Genomic DNA, 23,657 nt, shown 5'->3' with positions numbered 1-23,657 from the left:
TTATCATCACATTTCTTCCCCTTTGTTCACTGCTTCTTTTTCGTTTCCTTTCTCAAAGGTCGCCCACCAGTCTCGCTACGTTCAAGGCTATCGAATATTCTACCACACCATCGGCAGCCCCTGGTCCGTCCTGGACGTTGAAGCAACGTCCGACCACGGCGCCACGCTGGTGGATCTGCACGCCAGCACCGAGTACGAGGTCAAGATCCGTCCTTACTTCAACGAGTTGCAGGGTCGAGACAGCCTGATGGTTCTCCTGCTGACGCCTGAGGAGGGTGAGCGATGAGTCAACGTTCCAGATTCTGAGTGTTGATTAATGATGGACCGCTCCCATGTGACTGCCGCTTAGATCAGCTTTACTTATAAAAAAAAACAAAAACAAAAACTGTCTCCTGGCTGTTCTAAAGGACCTTTTCCACTATCTTTAATCATGTTTATTAACATTCAGAGCTTTTAAAATATTGAATATAGTGGTGTTTTTTTACTTTAAGTCACTGAGTCAGACTCGTCTTTTGCCACATTGAATACTAATCTGAACAAATTTTTCAGTTGCTGTGGCACTGCTGCCGAAATGTAGACATCAAACTCTCAGAGAGTCAAAAATGTCAAAATATTACATATTAATAGTGTCCTCAGTGAAATAAAAGACCTTTATGGCACTTTTGAAAATGTGCAATTTACAAGTAGCAATGAAAGGGAATTCACGCTGGGTTTTAAATTACATTTTTTTTTTTTTATTCCTGCACATTGAGGAGAGAAATGTGCACCCGGTGACACACAGCAGGTCAGCTCAACCTGCGGGAACGCGCCCAGAAGGAGCGGCGAGTTTAAAACTCAGCATTTCCTTCAAGGACGGCGCAATAAATTCCCAGATGGGCAGCGTTCTATTACAAAGTTGTTTCATGGAAAACGTCTCCAGACATTGTGAGGAGATTACCTCGACATTTAACCACCTGCAAAAATAGGCCGCTATAGGAGTCCTGACGTGGGGGTGAACAAATTCTAATGGGAAATATAATTTCCTTCCTTTATCTCCGTCTCCAGTTTTGAGTGCACCTCCGCAGGCCGTGTCAGTGGTGCAGCTCACCAACAGCTCCAGTATCAGCGTGTCCTGGGAACCCCCGCCTCACAACAGCCAGAGCGGCATTGTTCGGGAGTACAAGGTGAGCCGGCGGCTCAGGCACCCATTTGACACCCGTTGGGAGCGTCTGCAGAGGCGGAACGGCGTCTTCCTCTTATTAATAATATTTGTTCTGCGTTCTCACTCGCTGCGCTTCCGAGATTTGCTGTTCAGACACTGCTGGAAAAACTCTGATCTCGGCGAACAGTCGGTGATTAATCGCCGTCTCCGCTCCTCTGCCAGGACACGTTCAGAAAAAATAAAAAGTCTTGGTTTTTTTCCTCTTCGGACCGCGAACGCTGACTGTCCCTGTCGTCTGTTTGCTCTGTCAGTTCTGATTATCCGCCGCCGAGGCTGAGCACAACGCTGATTATTAATCATCATACTGCTATTCCAGGGAGGAGGGGCGGGGGGGCAGGAGAGGAGAGAAAAAAAACAAACTGGAAAAGAAACACACAGTGCTATTGTTTTAATTTATTCTCGCCATCTGTGCACGCGTGTAGAAAGTTAGAAGGGAACAGCAACGGTCTGATGGGAGCGTGGCACGCCGGCGCGCAGACGCTTTCCGATCCGGCGCACGAGAGCTTCGTGTCTTACACGCTGGTGTCGAATCAGGAGCGCGAAATCACGGCGCTCGTTTTCATCAGAGGCCAATAATAAAAAGTCAATTTATCTTACTTCATGCAGATTAAGCAGGGCGAGAGAGCAACTCGGCGCTGATTTATTTCACTCGGCGATATCGTTAGCAACTGGAGCAGCGCGCGGCGGAGTGTGCGCCTCCGCCAAGGCCAAACACCCGCGCATTATTCCCCTGATGATGCACCCATCTTGTGTTTAGAAGGAAGAGGAAAAACGCCGCACGGACTAAGTAGGATTTACAGTATAGTAGGACAGCAGGCAAAGGTACATCTTGCTGTTTCAAAGGGCTAAAAATTCTACGTTCCGTGTCTCAGACTCAGATTTGTTACGACAACTATCACTTATATATTAGTGCTAATTGAAATTTCTTGTTAAATGTTGTGCTAATGTGTTTTTTTTAAAGATTGTTTTTTCTGTTTTCTCTGTTGAAGAATAATATAGCAGAAAAACATTGTTATTGTTGGAACCTCCCTTTTAATCAGAAGAATGACAAAAGCGTCCTTCCACCAAAAAAAGAATGAAATGAACACCAGTCCTTTGTGTAATTATGCTGAAAAGACAAAGGGACTAACAATGATGGTGCGATATGAGTGGCAAAAAAAAAGATGAAATAACACAAAAGGCTGATTTGGTGAACAGTGTCTATTTCACGGCCTGTTTAACTGTGCAAGTACAGAAATTATTTGCAGTTGCATAAATCTAATTTATCTTTAGTCCTCTGTGAGTGTTTGTTCCGCTCTCACAGATACAAAGCCAATGCGCTCCATCTGTGATGCGACAACGCATATATTTGTGACATCAGGGCTTTGGAACGGTCGCTGCCGCTGTTGCCCCTTATCTCAGATCTCTGCTGCATCTCCCCTGTCAGCCTCCGCTGCGTGTTGCCAGATAAAGGTTCAATGCCAAGAAAGCGCCTATAGTAATAATAATAACCGCTCTGAACCCGACCGCGGGTGTGCAGAAATGTTCTTTCCGCGCTATCATAATGATCTGCGGTCCAAATGCCTCTCTCTCTCTCTCTCTCTCTCTCTCTCTCTCTCTCTCTCTCTCTCTCTCTCAGGTGTGGTGTCTGAGCAGCGGCGGGGAGCACGGCCACCACATCAACCGGACCGTGGACGGAGCCGTCCTGTCCATCCTGCTGACTGGCTTGCTGCCCGACACCCGCTACGCCGTCAGCGTGGCTGCTGTCACCAGCCTCGGTGTGGGCGCGCAGAGCCCGCCTGTCAGCCTGCTCCTCAGTGAGTCACCTGAACTGTTAAGAGGTGCCGTGCTCACTGCGCTCTGCCCACTGGTCTCCTCGGCGGTGAAAAGGCGGCGGCAGAATTGGCCACGCTTATGCTACAAGTGTGAAAACGCTAACTGTTATTCAGTGTATCGCAGCCAAGCTGTGAATTACGTCTGAGGTGTGCTTTTGTGTGTCCACATATGACAGGGAAATAAGTGTCAAAGTGTGTTTGTGGTTCACAGCTTTTTGAAATTGCAATTATAAAACAAATATTTGTGAATTTCCCTTTGGAGATGAATAAAGTATCTCATCTAATCTAATCTAATTAGAAACAGACCCAAAAAAATGACCAAGTCTAGTTGCGATATTGGCACCTTTTTTTTCTTCCATGGGATACCTCCAATAGCCGGGCGCTAAGTCGGTACAGCACAGACTGCGCAGACTTGTAGCCTATGATTGGTGAGGGTGATACCTGTAGAGTCCTCTGTATTCAAACACAGAATGTCTGGCTGGAACCCTCACAAGGTGACAGCAGAAGTCTAAATATTGATTGTTAATCCAGTACGAAAAAACAACTAATCTTTAACCTGAGATATAACTTTTCCTGTCTGTGAAGAAGATTGGGCAAACCTCCCTTCACTTTGCTGCAGCTGTAGACTTCCTGTGAGGTAAACACGTCGCCTCCCTGCGGCTAAATTCCACAGAGCTGTGTTTAACTAATCTCTTACCAAAGTCAGTCAGGAGTAAAATAAAACATCTTTTCCCACGCAGAGATGCCTTCAGTGCCAGTTAATTTTGCTCTTCTCTTAAAATGAGAATACGGTTCAGTTTGGATAAAACTGCTTTAGCAGATCTTAGCAAGATGGATGCGCTAGGCTGCACAATCAAAAATTATCCTTAAGGAAAGCCTTGCAAGGCTAAAAACTAAGCAGTTACATCAGAACATGTCAGTTCTGTGCTTTAGTCAAACGTAGCTCAACATACAAGCTACCTAGCGAAGCGATCAGCTCTTTGAGCTAGCTTTTAAAAGGCTGTGCTTTGATCTGTTTTTGTACTCAATGCAGCATTTTCTTCCCCAAGAGTTTTCCAAAATGTCAAACAATTATTTCTAACCTCCAAGTGTAACTAAATGTTAGGATACATTGTTTTAAAGGTCAGTTTCTCTTCGTGAACCACTCCCAACTTTTCTTTGCAGCTCTCCCGACGGACAAAACATCAACGACTGTTCAGAAAAACCTCAGCATATCGGAGCAGATCACCGGCGTGGTGCGACAGCCGGCCTTCATCGCAGGGCTGGGCGTGGCCGCGTGGTTGGCCCTGATGGGTTTCAGCGGCTGGCTGTACTGCCGACACCGCAGGAGGAAGCAGCTGGGACACTACACCACATCTTTCGCATACACTCCAGCAGGTGATTAAATCACGGGCGAATCATAAAAACACAGCAAATAAGGATCAACTTCTTGTTGCAATCCTTCTTTTGTTTGTCTTCATGCGCTGTTTGATGAACGCTTTTGATTGTATCTTTATTTATCGCAAAGCAACGCGCAGACTGCGCTTCACATTCGTCTAATTAAAATGCATTTATCCCCACTGGGCACTTTTCAAGGCAGTAATAAAGGAGAACACTGAAGACACACTGAAGCATGTATAAACAGCAACCGCCACATGGAGTTTATTTTAGAACATGCCCACTGGCACACAAACGCATAAACACATCAGTTGTTTCCTGACTTTGAGAGATATTTGCTCACGGTCATAAATACCCAACGAAGCCCAAAGCTTTAAAAAAAAAAAAAAAAAACAACGTTATTTTTCTCCATCAATAATTAATGTTTTTTCTGTATGACTAAAGATTGAGTTGATTTGCTATTTTTGCGCTGATTCTGTCGCTTAAACGATTCAGATTTACTGGAGTTTATCATTTGTTGGTTGATGGGCATGAGACTGATGTATTCATCGAAACCCATTCATACATTTAAAACGATGATGATGAAATGAATGTTTTTTCTTTCTTCTCGCAGTTGGTTTCGCCCACGGTGAAGGATCTGGAATCATCAATGGAGGGTAAACTAAAAGATTGAATGAGTAATTCCTTTCCCGCGACGCCGTGCTTCACGTCTGTCAGTATAACCAGATGTTTTCCGCTTCTCATTCAAGGCCCAACCTGTTGGGTTCCAACATGGGGAACTACCCGTGGCTCGCCGACTCCTGGCCCACTCCAAACCTTACCCACAACAGCAAGGACTCCGTCAACTGCTGTTCGGGGAAGCTGGACGCAGAGCGATATTACAACGGTACGAATTTTGCAAAGCTTAAACATTGTCCGAGCAAATTCTCTGCGCGGCGCTGAGTGGCTGTCGGTTGATCACACCACCACAGCAGTTGGCGTCCTCAATTACCCCAACCAAGTGGAAAAGCGCAGCACGGCGTCCACCGACAGCCCCATCTACAGCACCATCAACACGGCGGCCGCCGAGGACGACCTGCTGGCTTACTACGACACCTACTCCAGTGCCACCTACACACAGGGCCCGGATCCGTACAGCAGCAACCCCATCCTGGCCAACAGTGGCCTGGTGGGTCTGGAGCAGGATTTGGACCACTGGACCATCCAGTCTGGTCAGTCTGGGTCGGAATATGCCAAACTTCAGTACAACAAGAAGAGCAAAGGTAAAGGGGACCAAATGTAGGTCTAATTAATAGACACTTTTGCACCTGTTTCAATAAAATTTGTTGAAGGCTGCCGGTTAGTTGAGATTTTTGCCGTGGTTAATAATACGAAATACGCAAACAAATGGCAATATTTTCTTCCTCAATAGATTCACATTGCAAGTACTGAGTACCTGATAAAGTGGCCTGGGTGTGTGTGCGTGTGTGTGCAGGTGTGTTTATTATGGCCTGGTCGAAACAAAAGACTATCACACTTGGAGTGCCACTTCTGTCGATAAAGTATCAAAGCAAAATTACAACTACAAAAAAAATCAAAATCTGCAAAAAACATCTTCAACTAAGGACCTGTTCTGAATATTTGAATACACAAGGGCGGTGAGCCAAGGCCGAGTTTCTTGCCCATGTGCGGAAATTCAAATTTTCAGGGGCTCTTGAAGATGAAAAACATGCCATCAATGACAACTAAACGGTCCCTCCTTCACTGTAGCAGAAGGAAAGAGAAGAACATTATGTAGACTGAGGTTACCAGTGAAAATCACAGAAACAGTTGACGTCAGCTTCTCCATATCTTTCAGATAAACTGGCGAAGCAGAGGTCCACAGGCTCCTCCTCCTCCAAGTCGGTTCCGCTCACCTGGGTGGATGTGCTGTCACTGCCTCTCCCTGCGAACACAAGTCACACAAAAGTCAGCAAAGAAGATGAAAAGCACAGGTGAGACCTCGAACAGGGAGAAAAGTACGTTCAATCAAGGTCCCCGCTTTGAAATGACACAGGTGCTCTTTGCGCGGTCCGGTGGCGCGCTTATTCTTTAGATGACAAGACTGATGGATGTCAAAACCTGCCCGGTGTCTCCGCCAAGGCTGTCAAACTGAACTTGAGTGAAGTTTGGAGTCTTGGGGAGTTTTCAGACAGGCGGCGTTGGGCAGTGAGTAGATGGCGCTCTGGGGTTCCGAGGGAGTTTAGAGGGGGCGTCTCCGCTAACTAGCTCTGACAGATTGGATTGGGGACATAAGAGAGGGCTGCCCTGGCCGCGACGTGTCTTTGGTAATGACATTAGCAACCGGCTGACACTCTGGATTAGCGCTTTACATTTTCCCTGACAAGTCCATCATTAAAACAGCCCCGACGGTGATGAAGTGACAGGGGGAATCAGAGAGGTGGTCTTCAGCGGCGGCCTCGCTCCCCTTTACATTCTCGAGGTTGCGTAGACATTATGTGCTATTTCCTGAAGGTTCCAGTATGCAAATGGTGTCTTAAAATGTGCTGCCGCAGGACCTAAATCTAATTTCCAGATCTCCCCATTTTTGTCAAATATTTGAAGCAATTTTTAAGTAGACTGCCTTCCACGCTACTCCCTACAATTTATAACTATTATATATTACAACCTTATGATTGCTCACCCATGCTTTTGCCTTCGCCTCTAATGGAAAAGTGCAAGTTTAAGGGCTTATTTAAGACGTTAGCACCGTTGGACCATTAGCGTTTAGCTCGGAGTGCTCAGCCGTGCTCCTGTGAAATCTGTATTCATAAAAGTTATTTTTTTGGTTTTTTTTTTTTTTTCAAATGTCCGCCCGCGTCCCCTCGAGACGCCTGCTCATGCTTTATTTACTCATCATCCGTCGTGCAGCTCCGGGGAGGACGACGATGACTGGTGTCCCCCGCTGCCCGCCAGAACCTACCTAATGGACGCCTCCAGGGAGGAGCTCTCCAGTCCGTCCTCCAGAGCGGACGAGCTGTCCGGCGCGGCCAAGCTGGCGTCCTCCCCCCAGAGAGACGCGCATAAGGCCAGCCAGAGCCCCCGCCTGCCGCACTTTGACCTCCTGGCCCGTCACCAGTCGGGCTCCCAGTCCAACCCAGACCTCTTCCACAACGCCAAGGCGCAGGAAGCCGCAGAGATGTACAACAGCCTCCAGTGGGCCGAGGACTTCAAGGGGGAGAACCTCAGCAAGGGTCCGCTCCAGTTCTCTTCCACATCTCCAGTCTGTTCAAGCACATTCGCTAAGAAAAAGAGGCAGCGCGCGAGCACGCGGTGTCATGTATAATTTAGTCCGTGGTCTTGCAGAACAGAGAGTATTTGTTCATGGTAATCATGCCTTATTTAATCAGCCTGGCGTTCTTCGGTTCCCCGAGGGATGACGTCAGCTTGCTGCTTCTTTTTCCGCAGGACAAGCTCTGGCTTACGGCGCCGAGGTAAACTCTGCAGCGAAGGCGCACAGCTCCAGGAGCAGGAAGAGAGCGCCCAAGGATTTTCAGCTTCGCCGGGATCCACACAACCACCCTGGTAGCTGTGCTAGCGTTTTCTAGTTAATTAATTGTTTAAGGCAATGGTATGTGTTCCAAATAGCATCGCCCTTCTCTCAAGACTTTGAGGGCTCAAGTTGAACGATGGACACCATGGTGGTGGAGGAGAGGAAAGGTTAAAGGTTAAAGGAAGGAGGTGGAATTTTTCCTGCGCATTTAACCAATTGCCTGAGGCGCTCGGGAACTATTAGATGATCTAACCCCCAAGTCCAACCCCAAATACTGAGTGCCAAGCAGGAAGGCAGTGGGTACCATTTTTATAGTTTTTGATGTAATGGGAATCTAACCCGCAGTCTCAGGATAAGGTCTAATGCTGTTATCATGATGACTAGCCTAGCATGCTAAACTTCCCTTGGCTCCTGACGCCCAAATTTGATATGTAGTTATTAATATCGTGGCTTTTGTGTTTGGTTCAAAATTTTCAACTCTCTCTTTACTGTTTTTTGTAATCCAGCATTTCTAAAATAGTGGAACAAAGAACAAAGTTTGGTTCCAGGGAACGCAAACAAACAAACCAACAGTGACTCTGCCACATCGGCTAATTGCAAAAGGCAGCAGGACAAAACTTCCCACGTCATGATTGGTGCACCGTACAAAGTGCTCAATTGTGCTTGGAATTGGAACGCAGCTATTGTCTTGGCAGGAATCCAGTCCAACTTTTTTTTTTTTCTGATAGAGGGACGCTATTGTAGCTTTGTGTGTGTGTGTGTGTGTGTGTTTTTTTTTTAATCAGCACTTTATCAACCGCACACAGAACTCCCTCCCGCACCGGCGCCTCCCCCCCCGGAAGACTCCCTGCAGCTTCTGGCCGAAGTTTTGAGCCGCGGCCGAACGACGGGGGGAGGCGACTCGCCCACGCTTCACAGGCGGGCCGAACACTTCTCACCCCAGAGGAGAGGGGCCGCAAAGTGGTCTCCGCAGGGTGAGCCACCCGCCTCGCCCCCCGTCACCCCCACCCCTCCCCCAACCCCCCTCCCCCGCGCGTGATGCTGCAACTTCTGTAGCTGTCAATAATTAATGACACGTGAAGAATTGCTGCCTCAGGAGTGCGCGGGCGCCGAGCGCTCCGCGGCAGCTTAAGCACACTGTACTCATGCTCGATTTGTTAATACCACGCAACGCTTCACGCCAATCCCTTTAAGCCAAGAAAGCACCAAGTGCTGCGCTTGCCATCCCATACGTAGCACTAGCACGTAGCAGAAGAAGGCGTTTGTCAGTCTGCTTGGTCTGATTTGGTCCTGCCGTTGACAGATGAGAGCGCAGTCCTGAGCGGGCAGCCCGGCCACCAGCTTCCCCAAGTACCCGCGTCAGGCCACAGCTCACTGGGAGGAGGAGTCTTCCCGCCCCGCCCCGCCGCCGGCCACAGGAGAGACGAGGTGAGTCCAGACGGCGAGTGAAAACTGCTGAGCGGGCGACGCGGTCGCCGCCGGGGGCCCAGCGGCGCCGCAGATTAAATATTGGCAGAAATATTGCATTTCCTGATGCAACGCAGTGGATTAGGGAATTGCTTAGCATCCTGCGATGCTTTGATTATGATGAACTGCTTCATTAGAAGAGCCACTCCGCCTTGGACGTTGTGTAAAATGTTTTTTTTCAAGGTTTCCAAGGTGGAAACGTCTCAGTTCAAAGCTGTGCAGCTCATTATTGTGGATGCGAAAGCTCGTTCTTTTTTTTTTTTTTAACCGTACAATTCAAATTCTTTAAATTGCTGCAATCATACTGTTGTCCTAAATTACTTCATTGAGTCGAACGCTTGTTTAAACACATAAAAACAGAGGCAAGCAGTGAAACAAACTTGTATAACAATGACATCATTTGCTTTAAATCGGAGCAGGTTCAAAAATAAGATAAGACGATTTGCCTCTCATTCTTTGAGAAAAAGCCGTCAGTTGTGTGTAAATATGAGCCGTGCTGATGTAAATCTCCTCTCATTGCTGTCTGCTGTGGCTGTGTTTCCTTTCAGAACCTCATGTAGTCAGATTCAGACCCGTGACACGGCATCCTCCTCTCTTCCCTCCACGATTTCCCGTCTTTGCAAAACCATCAATCTGTTGCTATGGTATCCTATTAAAAAAAAAAAAAAGAAAAAAGAAGAAGAAATGAAGAAGAGGAAGCAGCAAGGCAGCTCATTTGCCGTTCGCTATTTCCATCTGACTTTGAGGATTTGAATATTTTTGATGATTCTTTTTGTTTTGTTTTTTTTTTTTTTTGCTCCTGCCCCTTTCTACATGCAAAAACACATCTCTGGATCGACCGGAGATGTGATAAGATATATTACGACACAGATGTGCGATATGAAAAAAAATACTGTATTTTTAAGAAATGGGATATTCGTGTAATGATGACGTTGTACAGCTGATTACTGAATGTATCTTCTGTTAACTCCTGTTGAAGTCATAATGATGTGTACGTACTTGACAAAAGGCTGGAGCGGACATGAAGCACAACATTGTCTGTTTGTGTGTGTGTGTGTGTGTGTGTGTGTGTGTGTGTGTGTGTCTGTGCGTGACTGAGTGTGTTTGTGTGTAGTGTTCTACTGTGTGTTATTGATTATTTTATTTTTTATCTCATCTCCGTGTGGCTGTGCATTGTGAAATCCCGTAGATCACCAGTGTGTCAGTGAGATTTTTAAAATAAAAGATAAAACATTTAATGCCAAAAAACAACAACAAATTGTCTGTTTGAATTGTGTTCGAACTTGGCAGATAGAATCAATGGAATCAAAGAAACAGGATCTGTAGTAACAATAATAAAATAATATGTTGTACTACATTGACTGGTGCACATTCAAATTACTACTGAATATGCAGCAGCCAAAAGGAGAATGGGTGAGTTTGGTGGATTTTAGATTTGGCAATATTAAGAATATCATACTGGACCAAGTGTTGCTAAATCAGGTGCACAAATTATACATAACACCACTCCAACACCCCCACCCTCCAAATAAACATGCATCTTGCATATGTGCTGCCTAATCTGATAGCGCTACAATGCTGTTGTGTTTATCTAGCATGACACAATATGCCGCACTGGCTGCTCATAAGAGGTGCAAATGGCCGTTCAAAGCTGTTACTTAGAAGAAAAAAAAAACATCTTAGAATCTTAGAATTGTACTGCAAATCACTTGGGCGCATTGTTGAAAGCCTTTGAATAATTCCTCCAATTTGAGACTCGCAAAGGATGTGCATTTCATAGTTCACATGCCTGTCCGTGGCCCACAGCAAAGACGAAGAGGAAAGACGGAGGAAAGTAGATGAGACGCTGAAAACTTTGCCATTTGAGCCAAATGTCCTTGAGCAGCGAATGAACCGGTGGTGTTGTATCTAATTCCCCCCGGGAAATGACTTCTCTCTGATACGAGATGGGCTATTATGACCGCCGTAAGATTCAATGCTTTTTGATTGTGCGACTGTGAGAAGGTGCGATGGTGAATATGAAAATGAAATCTGCTTCTGAGGAGACGTGCAGGGTGTGGATCAGAGTGGCTGCGGGAGTTTTTTTTTTTTTTTTTTGTATTGGCTCCTCACGGACAAGCAAGACCCCCCGGCGTCTGTTGCTAAGGCCTCCTCGTGAGTCACCTGATTGTCCCCTCACCTGGAGCAACCAGCCAAGAATCAAAATTGGGCTGTTTTATGGATGCCATCAGTCAAACTTTTTTCCTCACAGTCGCACTTATTTTCTGGTCCGGTGTTGCATAAACATCGCAGCTGTTCCATATTTCGATTGGCTCCCTGTCCAGATGAGCAACATCAGCCGATGTGTCAAGTGAATCTCGCTGCGTGCGAGCACAGAGCGGCGTCTCCCGCAGTAGATGGATGTGAAAACAGCCTCCTTGCATCAAACTGCGCATTCATCATTTCTCACAGTGAAGGTCAAACAATTAAGTAAAGGTGCAAACAGAGCAAAACACAATTGTCGAGTGGAGGGACTGGAAATCCAGTGCAGTGTGATGGATAAAGTGTCAAACACCACAGAGAAGGCGCCACTCAAACAGCCCACTTTTGCCAAACAGCTAAAGCACAGCCAGCCTGGTGAGTGTGTGAGCACACACACACACACACACACACACACACACACACACACACCAGGCTGTGCTCTGTCAGGGTGAAATCAAAGGCAGATAAATAGAAACGTCCAAATTTCCAAATGAATCCTGATCCTGATGGCAATCCTAACAGACTTTGTGGGATTAATGGACCGATCAAATAAACAAAAAATGAACATGATAAAACCCGGCAAGCCTGACATTGAGAGAAAAATCATAACAAAATGATAGAAAGATGCAGTCAAGATAAATCATGAATCATAATAGAATGATTAACATCTCCCAATGTAATTCAGTAAATGCTCGAGAATTAAGCAAAGCTCTGCGTCAATAACGGGTGACTGGCGACAGCAGCTCCGGGTGAGATAAAATCACACGCTATTAAATTACTACATGGTGCAGCAAGTTGAATAAATCAGCATTTAAGAGAAGTGAAAAGAAGTGAAAGGAGGAGAAAAAAAAATATCAGCAACAAATGCTTTAGCTGATGCTTCTGCTGCTGGCCTGTGAACAGAAGGCCCCATCTAGTGGCCACACGGTTTAAACATAATTTAAAGGCCCAAGAAGTAATATTTCATCTGATCTATTGGCATGAATTAATGTAGTCGCTTAAGCAATGAGGCGTTTTCCTCATTTGTGAGTCATTTTTATTTTTGTTTGCAGATAGAGCGGGTTCTTCTTGCAATAACACAGAATGTGGCTCTGCTCTGGATTCTTACCCTGCATCACCACTGGTTTAATGAGATACGCTGAGTTCAAATTGGACATCAGCAAAACAGGGGCTAACAATTAATATTCACAATTATTAAATGCTGATTAAGCCATTAGGGGTAAAAAATACCTTAACATTAAAAAAAAAAAAAGATGAAATTTAAGAATGTTATTTAAGTTGAGAGGAAGCTGCGTGTATGGGACACAAAGCTTAATGTGAGGGGGAAAAACCCCTCTGGTGTAGAAGCTCACTTCATGATGCTACTGTTCTATGTCCTTTCCCGTTCAATTCACAGTAAACGTATATTTCAACAGTAAGTAAAGTAATCCACAATGCTGTTTTTGCTCTCTTTTTAAACCTAAGTGTGCACGCTTTGACAAGCCAAGCACACCACCCTTACCATACAACATACAACAGATTCATTACCCTTTCATATCAGCTCTATACTGTGGCCATGATCCTCATCATCTGATTTTAATGAAACTAATACTTCATTCTTTTTTTTTTTTATTTAAAACAAAGAAAAACGCTCAGCTGTGTCCATAATCTACACTGAAGCTCATTCCTGCCAGCTCACACCACCCTTGATCAAACAAGTGCTTGTCCTTGAGTTTGCACTGTCAGTTGTGCATCGGGTTCACGGTTGAATATGCTTAATTTGATAAATGCCTGAGCTCTTCTTCCGTCCCCTAATGAAATGAATTATTCTGGGCGTCGCGCCAGCTCAAACACTTGAACTTGAACGAGTTTGGCGTAATGTAAGATTAATAGTTTCACCTTGCGTCCGTTCTTCACCTGTTACTCTGGGAGACACCCGGCCGAGACGCTTGCGAGGGCCTCGGTGTCTGCAAGTCACTGAATATCTGGAAGATGTTGCACAAAATGACAACACAAACAAACAAAAATGCAGAAAAGTTGGACAAGGAAAAACACAAGGATAAAAACTATAAGATAGAATAAGATGTGATAAGATAATCATTGATTAACCACAGTGGGGAAATTCCCAGCATTACAGCATCAAAGTGGATAGCAGCACATTATAAACATTGTAACAAGTAATATAGAAAGTATATGTGAACCATTAAATAACAAAAGAAAATAGAAAATATAAGAAATTAAAATTTAAAAATGGAAATATGAACATTACACATACTGCCCTACTGCCACAATGATCGCATCATTTACCAATAAACACCGAACCGAGGCCTTAGTATAATTATTTATTATTGTTGTTATTTACATTTCAGAAAATGAAATGAGTTTCTCCAACAGTGGCTGCGGGCAGAGCTCGCCGCAGGCCACGAGTTCACCGCGTGTGACTGGGCGGCATTCTGAATTAAAAGCCGTGTGTCATCAGTATTACGGAGATGTGCGCAGCGCTTTAACAGTTTTGTGTTTTCAGCAGATTCCCTAAAGCACAAAACTCATCCCCTGTGATTGGCCGTGGCTCAGCACGCTCCATTGTTCCGGCGGCCCGCTTGCTCGCTCGGTTTCCTGTGCACAAACAAAACTTTCCTGCCACTCGGGGCAATATTGCGCTCCTCTGTGCTGAGACGACCCCGAATAATTTGGAATCTCTGACTTTATCAGCAAGTAAGGTAGGTCACCGACTTGCAAAGGTGATGCGCAACATGGCTTCTGTGTATTTGTCTGATGTTTTTTTTTTTTTTTTAGAACAGACAGAAAGTTGTTTGTTATTTGGTGAACTGATGAATGTCACTCAGCATCTCCAACTGTTGAAACTGTGGAGACGTCTAAACACTGAAGAATGTTGACATATTTTATATATTTTTGAATATTTTCCTTATATATGAAAATATGTTGTACTTTTATATTTTGAAAGCGTGATAACTTGTCCAGGGTGTCACCCTGCCTTCGCCCTGTGACAGCTGCGTTCGGCTTCAGCAGACCCCCGTGACCCTCAGCTCAGGAAGAAGCGGGTATTAAAAATGGAATGGATGGAAGTTTGATTACTTTCTTTTGAAATTCAAATGATGTCGTAAATATACTTCTATATCAAAAACGAAATGAATATCGAAACGAAAAATATGATTCTCTCTGTGTGAGGAGAGAAAAATGCAGCCTGACTGTAGTTGGTAATTTCCGTATCTTGTCTGTCACTTGCAAAACACATTTTGTCTTCCTGCTGAATCTATTCAGAGCTTGTTTTATTCATGGCCCCCTCAAATGCTCTGTCACAGGACGTGCCTGCTTTAATTGGCACGGCAGGGGGCCCCCTGCTTGTGTCAAGGTCCTGACCCGCTCTCTGCCCTTTTTTTTTCTGTATGACCGCCAGCATTTTTTTCTTTTTTTTTTTTGGCAGGATGTACAGCTTCATGGGAGGTGGGTTGTTCTGCGCTGGAGTCGGGAACATTCTCCTCATCGTCTCCACGGCAACCGACTACTGGATGCAGTACCGCCACTCCAGCAATTACATGCACCAGGGCCTGTGGCGGTACTGCGTTCCCGGGAAATGCATGACACACACAGACAGTATTGGTAAGGATTGCTGTGTGTATCCCCTAGGAAGACCCTCATTTATATTTATTAGCCTGCTGACAACCAGTCCATGACCTCGGCACTCACCCCTTGCACACACTGGGGCTTCCTCCCTCCCGGCTACTGTGCAGTCAAATAAATAATAGTCAAGAGCGAAGAACATCGACGTAATATCAATCTCATGTTACAATAGACCAGTATGACAGATATAATGCATTGTTGCATCAATATAAAATACTTGTGACCAAACGTAGCGATTTTAAAGTATATACTATGCACATTTTTGGGAAAGGAAGAGAAACGCAATGAGATGCAAACCCATCGCCGAACACTAGATGGCAAGCTGGCGCCGAAGAAAAGCAGCTAAATCTCCGCCAGTCAAACTTAGAAAGCAGGTCAAATCCAAGGGGGGGTGGGGGGCAACGTGAGTAGACACGAACACCTCTGGAGTGTGAATTCAGTTCTGTCTGTCAGCACTCAGGCTCCTCTGCTGTCGCCCCCACAGCCTACTGGGACGCCACCCGGGCCTTCATGATCCTCTCCCTGCTGGCCTGTTTCATTGGCATCGTCATCGGCGTCATGGCATTCATCCACTACTCCTCCTTCGACGGCTTTGACAAGACCTTCGCTGCCGGCATCCTCTTCTTCATCTCCTGTAAGCTTCTTCGGCCAAGAATTCATTCGCCGGCTTGCTTTTAATGACCTTTGTCACTGAAAGAATCACTCTAAATAGGCCTGAGTAAAGTATGTTGTCATGTTTTTTCTGGACATAGTCTCTTATTTTCTATGAGACCACTGAAGACTGTTTACTCTGCTGTTTCAGTGCTAAATAATAAACAACTGTTGGTTGTCAATGGCTCTTCATTGTGCAGGAACTACCAGAGTGGTTGTATCCTGATACCATTGTTATCCAATGTTGTTTAGTAACCCGTGTAACCTCTCCTCCTCCAGGCTTCTTTGTGTTGCTGGCTATGGCCGTGTACACCGGAGTGACGGTCAACTACTACGGTAAACGCTATGGCAGCTGGCGCTTCTCCTGGTCGTACATCATGGGCTGGGTGGCTGTGGTGCTTACGTTCTTCTCAGGTCTGTATCTTCACGCAGGTGACCACACTTGTCGGAGTAAGTGTTTGTCATCTTACACCTGTTTTTTTCCCCCATTCACCCCCTGAAGGTATCTTCTACATGTGTGCCTACCGGATGCACGAATGCCCAAGGAACTCCAACTCCCGCTGACTGGCCATTGAAGTTAACGCTCGTTCGCACATCAGTACCGGGCAAAGAATCATGTTTCAGAGAAATTAATGCATCCAGCCTAAAGGTTTTTCACTCACTTGTATCGACGATTGTTCACGCAAGAGCAAAATAAATGAGTAAGAAAAGTGTTGTTAATCGTCTTTCATTTGTTGACTTGTCTGTCTGTGGTGTAGTGTGTCAGTGGAAGTGGCAGCAGCACAATTCCAATAGTCTTTAACAACATAGAATCTGAAAACATGACTTTTCCAGGACAAATAGCTCAGTGTGATCAAATGTGGACTGTGGTGTTGGAGCTTGGTGATTCAATCCTCGGTGTATTTTGAAGTCAGGAAATATAGAAGACACAGAAAGTTGTGATTTAATTGGGGGGCAAAGACTCGGAAGAAGAAACAAAGCTGTGCGTCTATCAGGATAAATAGCTCAGTCAGATTGTGTATGCAACTGTGAATCAAGAGGTTGATGGTTCAACTCTTAAGAGAGGCACTTAATTTGCTTTTAAAGAGAATTGTACCGGGAGAAGCAGGAAAAGCTTGAAGTCCTGGGTGGTGTAGTGAGGTTATTCTTGACAGGAAGTCATCACTGACGCTGCTTCCAACCCTGCCATTCACCATGTGACAGCACTCTTGGATATATGTGTGTCAAATGGCAAAATAAAGTATAATAGTGATTCATAAGTTCTGGAAAAACTCTTCCAGTCCATCAGAACACGTGCAGATGCCAAAGTCAAAATATGAAGCAATACGAGTCAAACTATCAGACTCCAGATCTTCTGAAAACACAAGGCATTTATGTCATTATGTAATAGATTTTGCAGCAGAAGACAAGTCTATTCTCTGTGAAGCTCCCTAGTGTCTTCTCAGTGGATGCATGTTGACCTGCCTCCAGTCACAGGATCCTCGTTTGGCCCGCTGAGGTTTACCTGCAGTCTTTCCAGATTGTAAACATCCATAGGTGTCTTTGTTCACACCGAAGGTGTGAAGCCTTTTGTCTCACGTTGCTCTGAGTCACATTCATGGACACATGACATTCCCATGTGTCGGACGCGTGTGAGGTATGCGTGATGACTTAATCCTCGTGCTTTGTGTGAAAATGAGCAAAACAACGTCATACGCAACACTTGCACATTAAGAACGTGGTCAAACTGCTTGTTATTGGACAAACCGCTGATGAGTTTGCTTTGACAGAGAAAGTTGTTTCTCTTAATGGGTTAATCAGCAGGCCACTTTTTATGTTTAATCAGGTTGTATTAGTCCTCACGTCTGGTGCAGACTCGCATGTAGGTCATTTGAAGGTCTGGCTTCTGGTTCTCATCCTTTGGAGATGCAAACACTTTCCATATGGCATTGCAGTATACTAGCAAGGCTTGTGCTAAGCTTGATAGCCAATCAGTTCTGAAGGCAAATTTGATTTACACTTACACTTTATGACCCTGAGGACTTTACTATCGGACAATGAGCAGGCAAAGGTGTTGATAATGGTATTGGAAAAACACCATATAAATGCTTTTATAGGTGTTTGTTATCATGCAATAGTCAAAGTTTTAACAGATTCAAAGTGGAATCATCCCAATCAAAGTGAGCAGTAAATCCTTTGCTGCTTCACTTGCTGGCCCTTCGTCGCTAACTATTTTGGACTTGAACGTCTTTTATGCTTGACCTTTACTGCACAGGGGCCTTTTTAACATGCAAGATGTTTGTTTTTTTTTTTCTGAAATCAGAGAGCTTAACGCACAGTACAAATTCAAAAGACTTTTGCTTTGACGGTGATCCTCGGAGGACCTCTCCGTGCTCTTCCGTTGACTCCTCATTCATCACATTGTCTCGTCCCCTCTGTTCACAGCCACGCAAACTCCAGAGTCCAGTCACGCACTTGCCGTCTTCCATCCACATTTAAAAGGGCAGCCACAAAGACCTTCCCCTATCAAGAACTCTGGTAAACATCTGAATTTGGCCGTCTATCCGGATCTCAATCTGCCGCTGGGCAGATCGAGCCTGATTACATCCCTTGGGGCACCGTTATTGGGTCAAAGTTTTTTAAGAAATGTGCCATCCGTCACGCTGATGGCGTAGCTTGCAGACAAATGCTGAATTGGACAACAAAGGGGAGATTAAAACTGGCATTTGACATCGGATACGTCTGAAACAAGCCTGGTGCATTGTGGCGGCGTTCCCCAGGGGCCTGTCTTGGTCCAAAGTCCCTTTCAAGTAACGTTGCTGCACAAAAGACATTCTCCCAGATAGGTGTGTCCTTTGCTTGTGACTGTACAAAAACCGCAGTGAAATTAAAGTTTTCATCCTGAGGCCATAACAAAAAACAGATCTTTTACAAAACTTGCACTCTGGACAACAATGGCACTCTTATCGAATTAAGAGATCTGAAACACTCGGTATTGGGACGCCTTATCTTCCTCTTCTGACGGGACAAAAACAACAACAACAACAAAACATTGTTTATTATTTTGCTTTCCCAAGCAGAACTTTCTCCCACTAAATGCCAGTCAGGTTTGCATGGCTATATGACTTTGTTCCATTTTTCTTGTAGGGCACAAAATCAAACGAATCAAAATTAAGGCAATGCTCACCGGGCTCATAGTTTAAAAAGTTGAGTTCAAAGAACACACTAAAAAGCAGCTCGTTCTGCAGAAGGTCTCTTTAAAAAGTCTCTTTAATTAAGGGAAAACTAACACTGCTTTAAACATGAAACATCAAAAAACCGCATTGCCAAAACATGAAAGCCAGATAGAAAATACAATTAAAAAAAATGAAATGGCGCCAAACATCATAGAATCTAACCTGGAAAATGTGTCTGTCATCGTCTTGACTATTGCAACCATCCATCAATCGCGACAGATTAATTCATATTCATCTTCTATGAGAATCACTTTTTATTGAGTTTCAAGTCAATATTTGAACGTTGCCATTGCGGTCAACTCAGATAAACAGGAAATGGATGCTGTGAACATTTTCTTGCCGTTCAAAACACAGAGCTCTTGTCAAATATTAGGTGAGATGGTGAGATGGAATGTTTAAAGGCTGCTGCTCATGTTGCACCATTGTGCTAGACAGTCCATCACACGCCCCCAGTGGGAAACAACAGTATAAGAGCAGCAACTGTGGTCAGCAAAGGCTACACACAAAATGAAGACGTCCAGGTAAGCCTTCCTCCTCCTCTTCACTGCAGCAGGTCGGTTGAACTTTTTGACGAGCACTTTGACTTCACTTATTTCAGTCACTTCAAACCTTAGAGACAGAGAGACGCAATTTTCGAAGGAAAAAAAAAAAAAAAAAAAACTTTTCTGGGGGCTTTTTTAAAACAGCCCCTCATTTTAGTATTTGAATTTGATCAAATTGCCAGTGTCTTTAATATTTGTTTTTGGTGCATGATTGGTAGGAGATAAACACACATTTACAACAATTGTGTCAACAACAAGGTAAACTTGGCTTTTTACTTTTTATTAAACCCTGCACAATTTTATTTTTTTATTTTTTATTTTGTTTTGCAATGAGCTTCTCGTTGTCTTCCATGTGCAGGCCTATTACCTCATTGCATAAAGTAAACAGACTAGAGTTGAATTTAAAGAGTATCTCTCTGTGTTTTCTCGCAGGTCCTCACTCAGAACAGAAATGAGGCTGCTGCTCCTTCTGTGGCATCTGACTCTCATCTTTGAATCAGAGGCTCAGACACCCCAAGCCTGCATCCTCAGCCCCACCAACAGATCTCCAGGTTCGCACCGTTCGATTCTGAACTGACGCTCTTTTCAACAGCTCCGTCCATGCCCCTGTTTTACTCCCTCCTCTTGTTTCCCCCTACCCCACACTAGAAAATGATGACATATCTGTGTCGTGTGGCACACGGTACATGGACCTGAGCATCTTCATCTGCCCAATCTACCAGGCTCTTTACAACGAGACGATGATGGTGGTCAATAATCAAGGAAACAAAGCCGAGTGTTATGGGATGGCTGACTGGACGGTCGACCCGCCAGTCTTAAAGTTCCGATTTCCCCTCAATGAAACATCCATTTCAGCCTGCAACAACAACTTTAAGGTATTTTGTTGTTGTTGTTGTTGTTGTTTTACAAAATCTCCATTGCATGTAAAGGTGATTTAGACAAGGCAGCGACACAGATCAAATATTGTTTTAGCAGTTTTTAATCAAATTCCTTCCCGGTTCGGGAATTAAAGGAAATGTTCTTTTTGGAAAACACATTTTCTGTTGTCTCCAGACCATCACTCAGATTGGAAGCGGCGAGTTCGCTGACTTCTCAAACGTCCAGTACATCAACATCTCGGGCATGGTCACGTCCATGGACCCTTCCAGTGGCACCATCACCTACCGCCCTCAGATCCAGTACATGTTCTCGTGCCTCTACCCGATGCAGTACCTCCTGAACAACACCGAGCTGGGCGTGTGAGTGTTGCTGCGTAGCAAAACGCCCAACTGCCGCGAATCTCTCGAAGCAACACTGAAAACATGCGTTGATTTTCTCCTTGACGCAGATCAGGAGTGAACCTCGCCATTAGGGACAACAACGGCACCTTCCTCAGCACGCTCAGCATGCACCTCTACCAAGTGAGGCCCGAGAAGCTGAGCAGAATCAGTCTGGAGAGCATTTTCACACACTTACACATTTTTTTTTTTTCTCCTTCTTATTTCACGTGCAACAGGATGACCAGTACCAGCAGGCACTAATCATGCCCCCAACAGGACTCAACCTCAAGACCAAGATTTACGTCGCTGTCAAAGCTTCCAATCTAACAGAGAGGTAGTCAAATGCAGTCGTTATATAACCGCACTGTACACAGTCGTTTTCGTGAATTAAAAAAAAAAGCTCTTGTACTTCGAAGGTTCAACGTGTTGCTGGACAGATGCTTCGCCACGACAAGTCCGTATCCGATGACGAGCACCTACTATGACCTTTTTGTTGGGTGGGTGGGTCCTCTGATCCCGCAGACAGCCCCAGTCACCTCCGGGCTCCGCGTTTTGTGAGACGCTTCTTTTGTTTACCCTCCCAGGTGTACACGTGACGATCAGACCCGGGTGGAGCTGAACGGCGCGTCCCAGGAGGCGCGCTTCTCCTTCGAGGCCTTCAGGTTCGTGGAGCACAACGATCAGAGGATCTCCACCTTCTACCTGCACTGCGCCACCCGGCTCTGCGAGGAGTCGGTGTGCAGCCAATTACTGCCTGTGAGTAAACAGCGAGCCAGTTTCCCACGGTTCGCATTTTAATACTGCAAATATGTACTTTTTAGAGTTGTGCAGCCTGACTGTAGACTGTCTCTCCTCATTTCCACAAAGAGCTGCGGAGAATCTGGCAAAAGGAGGAAGAGGGAGGATCAGGACCAGGATGTGTCCGCCAACGCTACGGTTACCTCGCCCGCCATTGTCGTGGGAGAGCAGCGCACCAGTGTGTCCTCGGCGGTAACGTAACTCCGTTCTGTCACTATGCCAGTGAGATCAAAGAAACAAGCCGCTGAACAAGGCAGAGGTCCAAAATATGAGCTGGAAGAAGTAAATATGAGAAGTCTAGAAGTTTGAAAACTGGGTTTTTAATTCTACCCTGAAGCATTTATTTAAATGTCATTATATATTTCGGGCACACTTACATTTTCTCGGGACTCCAATGAGATGAAATAAAGAATTTGATTTTCAAAAACATTCTGGGGACATTATAGACTTCTATTATTCTGTTACAAGTATGTGATTTGATTAAAGGAACTGTCATTTTTTTCAGGCCTTGCCCAGATTTTCTCCACTTCTCACGGTAAGACGTCACATGTGCAACAAGTACTGCTACATATAAATGTAAAACCTACAAATGCAAAGCCCTCTCTCAGTGGGTTTTATCTGGTTCAACAAAAGATGAATAAATAAAAGAAGTATCTGCTGTTGATGTGTGCTGCTCACACAGGTCTGCCATCTGATGCTGATTGCAGCAGCCTTGGTGTCCTAACCACATTCACCCTCGCCACGTCACATTACTTTGGAATGGACGATAAATGGAGGGAAAAACATCATTGAGTAGCACCAGCTGACTCACAGTGGATCGTCTTCGTGCCTCATCAACAACAACAGATTTTTTTTTTTTAAAACACTTTGTCATGAGGAAACATTATCCTAATGCATCTGAGCAAGAAAAGCTGAGGAAGAAGACCTATCACTTTGTTTTGCATTTAGACAGCATCAGTAGTAGTCCTAGATGGTGCTCTGTGGTTGGGAAAAACACATGCAATTTGTACAAAATGTGTATTGTAAATGCTTCTGTGCTTAATGAATCGTATCGATATCTGTAACGTAAATGTCTTCTGTCTTCTGTTTATTCGAATGAGATTGTCAATGATGTTTTCTGTTTTTCTAAACAATATCAATGTCTCTTTTCATCAAAAACAACATCAAACCAGTAGTGTAGACAGCTGTGGACACAAATAAACTCCATATGAATACAGTTCATGCATGCAATGCTGAAAGAATTCTGGAAGTGTGCTATTTCAATTAAACTCACAAATTAAACTAAATCTACTATTTTTTTTTTTAAAGTGTCAAAGTCAAAAACTGTAAATGTTGGTGGCTTGGGAATTTTAGTGTTACACAGACAAGACCATGATGATGAAACGTTTCACAAACACCAGGAATCTGGCTCTACAGCGCCACCTACCCAGAACAAAAGCAGACACCAAGAGCCAAGTGAAGACCTGCTCGCCTCGGACTACGTTCCTCGTCTGCCCCGTCTGGATCCTGTTGCTGTTATCGGCCTCCGCCCGTCCCCGACGCCGATCTCGCCTGCCTCTCTCACCACCTGCACTGGTTCTCGACCCTGGACTGCCCGACCGCTACTCTTCAATAAACCTCTTAAACTGCATCAGTGGTTGTCGTGCATTTGAGTCCATCAACACCTGACAAGCAGGCTTTGCCGGGGGTCAGCAGGGGTCGGCGGGCATTGTCAGAGGTCGGCAGGGGTCAGTGGCGTTGACGGGTCACAGCAGACTCAGTCACTTGAACGCGGTTTGAATGCCTTAATTAGATTTAAGTTTCACAATCTGTTTGTTGTTTCCAGAGGAAAATATAGAAATAGAAAAACAAAGACATTTAATCATGACTCAAGTCATATAAAGGGGTTTGCAAAATGAGGTTGATTATGTTATAAAAGAGTAACTGGAAGTATTTCAATTGACCAGCAGATCAGCCTGTG

The 23,657-nt window shown here is 44.9% G+C and overlaps 3 protein-coding genes across 4 annotated transcripts in view; all 3 read left to right on the top strand.

The window, feature by feature from the left end:
- Positions 1 to 10,628, top strand: part of LOC142895351 (roundabout homolog 2) — a 47,816-nt gene extending 37,188 nt beyond the window's left edge. Inside the window, exons 14-26 of one of the 2 annotated variants that reach the window (XM_076036325.1) lie at positions 59 to 275; positions 1,045 to 1,163; positions 2,820 to 2,997; positions 4,180 to 4,392; positions 5,006 to 5,048; positions 5,142 to 5,278; positions 5,367 to 5,654; positions 6,230 to 6,365; positions 7,282 to 7,604; positions 7,819 to 7,935; positions 8,710 to 8,877; positions 9,207 to 9,331; positions 9,919 to 10,628. In XM_076036325.1, coding sequence (XP_075892440.1) covers positions 59 to 275; positions 1,045 to 1,163; positions 2,820 to 2,997; positions 4,180 to 4,392; positions 5,006 to 5,048; positions 5,142 to 5,278; positions 5,367 to 5,654; positions 6,230 to 6,365; positions 7,282 to 7,604; positions 7,819 to 7,935; positions 8,710 to 8,877; positions 9,207 to 9,331; positions 9,919 to 9,930 — 2,076 coding nt within the window. In that variant the 3' untranslated portion in view covers positions 9,931 to 10,628. Of the gene's footprint in view, positions 1 to 58; positions 276 to 1,044; positions 1,164 to 2,819; positions 2,998 to 4,179; positions 4,393 to 5,005; positions 5,049 to 5,141; positions 5,279 to 5,363; positions 5,655 to 6,229; positions 6,366 to 7,281; positions 7,605 to 7,818; positions 7,936 to 8,709; positions 8,878 to 9,206; positions 9,332 to 9,918 lie in introns of both variants that reach the window. The other variant, XM_076036324.1, reaches the window with a different exon arrangement.
- Positions 10,629 to 14,161: 3,533 nt separating this feature from the next.
- On the top strand, positions 14,162 to 16,602 carry LOC142895055 (lens fiber membrane intrinsic protein-like). The gene is made up of 5 exons (XM_076035782.1): positions 14,162 to 14,310; positions 15,036 to 15,211; positions 15,717 to 15,866; positions 16,163 to 16,297; positions 16,386 to 16,602. The coding sequence occupies exons 2-5, from the start codon at positions 15,037 to 15,039 to the stop codon at positions 16,445 to 16,447; spliced, it is 522 nt and encodes a 173-aa protein (XP_075891897.1). The 5' UTR covers positions 14,162 to 14,310; position 15,036; the 3' UTR covers positions 16,448 to 16,602.
- A 3,489-nt stretch (positions 16,603 to 20,091) lies between these two features.
- LOC142895126 (zona pellucida-like domain-containing protein 1) lies at positions 20,092 to 22,914 on the top strand. The gene is made up of 10 exons (XM_076035920.1): positions 20,092 to 20,191; positions 20,289 to 20,515; positions 20,694 to 20,878; positions 20,968 to 21,040; positions 21,136 to 21,233; positions 21,316 to 21,396; positions 21,484 to 21,655; positions 21,767 to 21,889; positions 22,203 to 22,232; positions 22,380 to 22,914. The coding sequence occupies exons 1-10, from the start codon at positions 20,092 to 20,094 to the stop codon at positions 22,419 to 22,421; spliced, it is 1,131 nt and encodes a 376-aa protein (XP_075892035.1). The 3' UTR covers positions 22,422 to 22,914.
- Positions 22,915 to 23,657: the final 743 nt, after the last annotated feature.

This window comes from Nelusetta ayraudi, unplaced genomic scaffold (assembly GCF_046127955.1).
Source record: "Nelusetta ayraudi isolate G7.1 ecotype Tasmania unplaced genomic scaffold, CSIRO-AGI_Nayr_v1 ptg000048l, whole genome shotgun sequence".
Taxonomy (NCBI): Eukaryota; Metazoa; Chordata; class Actinopteri; order Tetraodontiformes; family Monacanthidae; genus Nelusetta; species Nelusetta ayraudi.
The sequence above is the reverse complement of the archived record's forward strand: the minus strand, read 5'-3'. Positions and strand labels throughout refer to the sequence as shown.

Bases quoted from the DNA above. Each gene is read 5' to 3' on its own strand.
- LOC142895055 (XM_076035782.1), top strand. From the start codon at position 15,037: ATGTACAGCTTCATGGGAGGTGGGTTGTTCTGCGCTGGAGTCGGGAAC. The intron at 15,867-16,162 runs GTAAGCTTCTTC...CTCCTCCTCCAG, and splicing joins CATCCTCTTCTTCATCTCCT to GCTTCTTTGTGTTGCTGGCT. The intron at 16,298-16,385 runs GTCTGTATCTTC...CACCCCCTGAAG, and splicing joins GGTGCTTACGTTCTTCTCAG to GTATCTTCTACATGTGTGCC.
- LOC142895126 (XM_076035920.1), top strand. From the start codon at position 20,092: ATGAGGCTGCTGCTCCTTCTGTGGCATCTGACTCTCATCTTTGAATCA. The intron at 21,234-21,315 runs GTAGTCAAATGC...TGTACTTCGAAG, and splicing joins GCTTCCAATCTAACAGAGAG to GTTCAACGTGTTGCTGGACA. The intron at 21,890-22,202 runs GTAACGTAACTC...CATTTTTTTCAG, and splicing joins GCACCAGTGTGTCCTCGGCG to GCCTTGCCCAGATTTTCTCC.